General features: G+C 36.2%; 1 protein-coding gene across 1 annotated transcript; it reads left to right on the top strand.

The window, feature by feature from the left end:
- Window positions 312-3,612, top strand: LOC105160905 (eukaryotic translation initiation factor 3 subunit F-like). The gene is made up of 6 exons (XM_011078422.2): window positions 312-613; window positions 957-1,036; window positions 1,397-1,623; window positions 2,313-2,434; window positions 2,517-2,630; window positions 3,345-3,612. The coding sequence occupies exons 1-6, from the start codon at window positions 392-394 to the stop codon at window positions 3,432-3,434; spliced, it is 855 nt and encodes a 284-aa protein (XP_011076724.1). The 5' UTR covers window positions 312-391; the 3' UTR covers window positions 3,435-3,612.

Raw genomic sequence — 3,913 nt, 5'->3', positions numbered from 1 at the left:
ATTATTTATTTTTCGTTAATATCATCAAATTCAGTGAATTTTAGCTGATGGAGGGTTCTATCAAGAATAATAGATGTAATTTTTTAAACTATTAAAGTTTATGTGTAATTACACCGAACTTTAGGGAGAGATAGTGTAATCATCCCATATATCTAATATTCAGGGGCATTTCGGTATTTTCAGGTATTAGAATATTGGACCCTACATTCCATAGCAATGTTATCCAACACCTTATGTATGAAATATTGAGTGTCCAAAGTCCAAACCATTTCAGGCCCATTTCATATTAAGTCCAACATCTCTGCCCCAATTCCATTCCTCATTCATAAACCCTAGGATCTCGCTCTCTTCGCTCGCTCTCTCTCTCTCTCTGCACAGCATCGTTGAAACAATGGGTTCCAACGAACAAACGGTGCTGCAGTTCGTACCATCACCAACGAGCGTGTCGGCTAGGGTTCATCCTCTGGTCATATTCAACATCTGCGATTGCTATGTGAGGCGACCGGACCAAGCCGAGCGCGTAATCGGCACACTCCTCGGATCGGTGTTGCCTGACGGAACTGTTGATATTCGCAACTCTTATGCCGTTCCTCACAATGAATCTTCCGACCAGGTAAACGAGATTTTCTTTTTCTTTTTTTTAGATTTTGAAGTAAGTTTGACTACTGTTATTTTTTCTAATTGTGTTGTTTTTTCAGTTGCTATTCTTTTCTGAGTTTTTATGAACTGTTCCAATGTAGTTACTTACTGTGAGCATGCTCTGTTGGAGTTCAAAATTAATTGTTGGATTCAGTAACTGAACATTGCTCTTTGTTTCTGTAGTTTCTCTCATATTGGGTGGTTTGATTGTTGTTGGTTTGTTATAAAATGGTATTTATTTGGTTTGTTACAATTGAATGGTGAAAATGTTTCTTTCTTTGCTTGTCACTTACATACTTAATTTGATTTGGATTTAGGTTGCATTGGATATCGATTATCATCACAATATGTTGTCATCACACCAGAAGGTGAACCCGAAGGAAGTCATTGTTGGATGGTAATTTTTGGTTTCTTAGGCTATTTCCTTTCCTTTTCATTTTTACAACTTTGTATGGTGATGTGTCATGAAGTAAAACTTTTACTACTGTTAATTTCCTGAGATGCATTATTGTTCTTTGCGTATGGATTCCAGTTCATGAAGATTGTTTGTGCTTGCTGCAATCTTTCAAATTTATGTCTGCATTGCTCATGGTTCCATCCCCCAGGCCCTTGCTTTAATTTATTTCTACCAACTTAAGTCAGTGAGGAAAACAAATGATTACTGAGAATACATGGCTTGTCTGATCTCATGGAGTTCAAATAATTTCTTAATTTTGTGAAGTTGATTATGATCTTATGCACATGTATATTTTGATAGGTTTTCAACTGGTACAGTCACCGGTGGCAGTGCTTTGATCCATGAGTTTTACTCTAGAGAAGTTAGCAATCCTATTCATTTGACTGTTGATACTGAATTCAGAAGCGGAAATGCTGCAATAAAGGCCTTTATCTCTGTTAGTCTGTCTCTTGGGGATTTACAACTTGCTGCACAATTTCAAGAAATTCCGTTGGACTTACGTATGGTTGAGGCAGAGCAGATTGGATGTATGTATCGATCTGGCCTTGTAGTTTAATGAGATGCTTATTGATGTGATTTTTACTTCACTAAAGTTAGTCGTTATTGTTTATATGCTATGTGTATTCTTGATCATATGCATGAGCATACAGACGTGACCATGCATGACATGACAATCCACTTGCAGGGTTCTATGTTGTAGGGGAATAAAAGATGAGGTCTGACTTTTGTGGTTAGGTTATATTCTACAGCACTCAACAACGATTTGTGGTTCAGCTTAGATGTATTTGTGGTTTTTGTTTTTGTTGGCCTAATTGATTATCTGGGACCATGGGTCATCTGGCTAAATTTTGACCTTGTCGCTGCACAAAGCTTTCTATTTTGAAGATTCTTTCTCTGAATGTATGGTGGAATCTGAGTTGAAGTGGAATGAAACGAGTGATCGGTTTCTTAGACCTATCCTATTTTAGTGCTTTAGAATGGTGCATGTGCAATTAACTGCTAAGCCATGCACAGAGCACAGAAGACAAATTATTTGGTATTTTAGCTTGTTGTTGGATCCATTAGGTGGAGTCTTATTTGTTTCTTGTTTTGCAAGTGATTTATCACGTTGCTGCTCAGGCTACCTCAACAGGGTTTTAGGTTGAATATATCAGTATTGCATGTTCTGGTAACTAGTTTCTATACACTCATATTGAACTTGGTTTTGTATGTGTAGTTGATGTACTTAAGCCAACAAATGTAGACAAGCTTCCCAGTGATCTTGAGGGGATGGAAGCCTCAATGGAACGCTTGCTTGCTCTTATAGATGATGTTTACAAATATGTAGATGATGTTGTGGTGAGTAGATATCTAGAAACTCTTCCTATCCATCTTACGAACCTTCTATATCATCTTGACTTGCTTTCTTTTTACATTTCAGGAAGGGCGTGTTGCCCCTGACAATAAAATTGGAAGATTTATATCTAACACCGTAACATCCCTCCCGAAACTATCACCACATGCTTTTGATAAGCTAATGAATGATAGTCTGCAGGTATATACTATTTCTATCCAGCTTCCAATATGAAACTGTTGAAATTACTTTTAAGCAAATACTAGTTGCCGCTCCCACCTTTTCCAGGTTCAGTTTTACCAAAACTGAAGTCTGCTTAGATGTTTCTCTCTTATGCGTTCCTGTCTAGCTTGGAGATCTTAAACCATCTAAAAAGAAACATAAGTTGATTGAAAGAAGTAAAGAAGAGGACCATTATCTTGAAAACAACATATTTTCTCTACCTGTAACATCCTACCTCTTAAGAGATAGCAAAAATTGAGCAGTCCTATTAAATGAAATCCATCTTTCTTGTATCTAGAAAAACAATTTCTTGAATACAAAATCGCAAGATTGTATAAAATTATGCTATCTCTAGAAAAGAGGGGCGACAGTGCTGCATATATGAGTTGAAGCAGATTCCTTTGATTTGTCACTTTACAGAAGTAGCTTGATTTATCCTTCGAATGATCATGACAACAATGTTGGCTATCATCAGGATTTCATATCAACAAAATAGGACAGCTTAAAATAACGCAGAAACTTTAAAGTTGGGTGATTAAACTTGTAAGAGATGAATGAAGAAAGGAACCATGCGATTTTGACATCAAAGTGGCTTTTCTATTTATATTTTCAGCTGGTTACCGTTCTTGCTTCGTGATAGAGGTGAGTTCTTCATGAAAATCTCAACTCACCCCAACTTTCTACTTCTTGCAGGACCAACTTCTGTTACTTTATTTGTCTAGTATTACAAGAACACAACTCAGCTTAGCTGAAAAGCTGAATACGGCTGCGCAGATCCTGTAGTAGACTCCGGTTTTGCTTCTGTGGGACTCCCTCCAATGTAGTAGCTCATCTATATATTTTTTTCTATTGTTGTACGTTACCTGCATTTTATTGGTGCTGTACTCCAACCCGAAAATTTTATTTTGTGATCTGGATCTGAGCAATTTTGAGTAAAACTACTAACTTTCTTTTGTTCTCATTTTCATTTACTCCTGGGGAATAAGCATCGGTTTGCTGTGGGGAATTGATTGAGATCCCATTATTGCGAGTTTAAAGATTCATAAATTAGTATTTGAGGATATCATCAGGCAGTAACAAAAACCGTACTATTAATTGAATATTAAAAAGTAATGGATAACTACACAGTCATCTCTTGAGGTATGATGTTCATATATAGATCTGATATGGTTTGAGAAATACATTTGATATTTTTAATATTTATTTTTTTCTAATAAATAGATTGATATATTAGTACAATTTATAGAATTTTGTTGACATTA

Source organism: Sesamum indicum, linkage group LG4, assembly GCF_000512975.1.
Source record: "Sesamum indicum cultivar Zhongzhi No. 13 linkage group LG4, S_indicum_v1.0, whole genome shotgun sequence".
Lineage (NCBI taxonomy): Eukaryota > Viridiplantae > Streptophyta > Magnoliopsida > Lamiales > Pedaliaceae > Sesamum > Sesamum indicum.
Note: the sequence above shows the minus strand (reverse complement) of the source record. Positions and strands in the feature narration are given on the sequence as shown.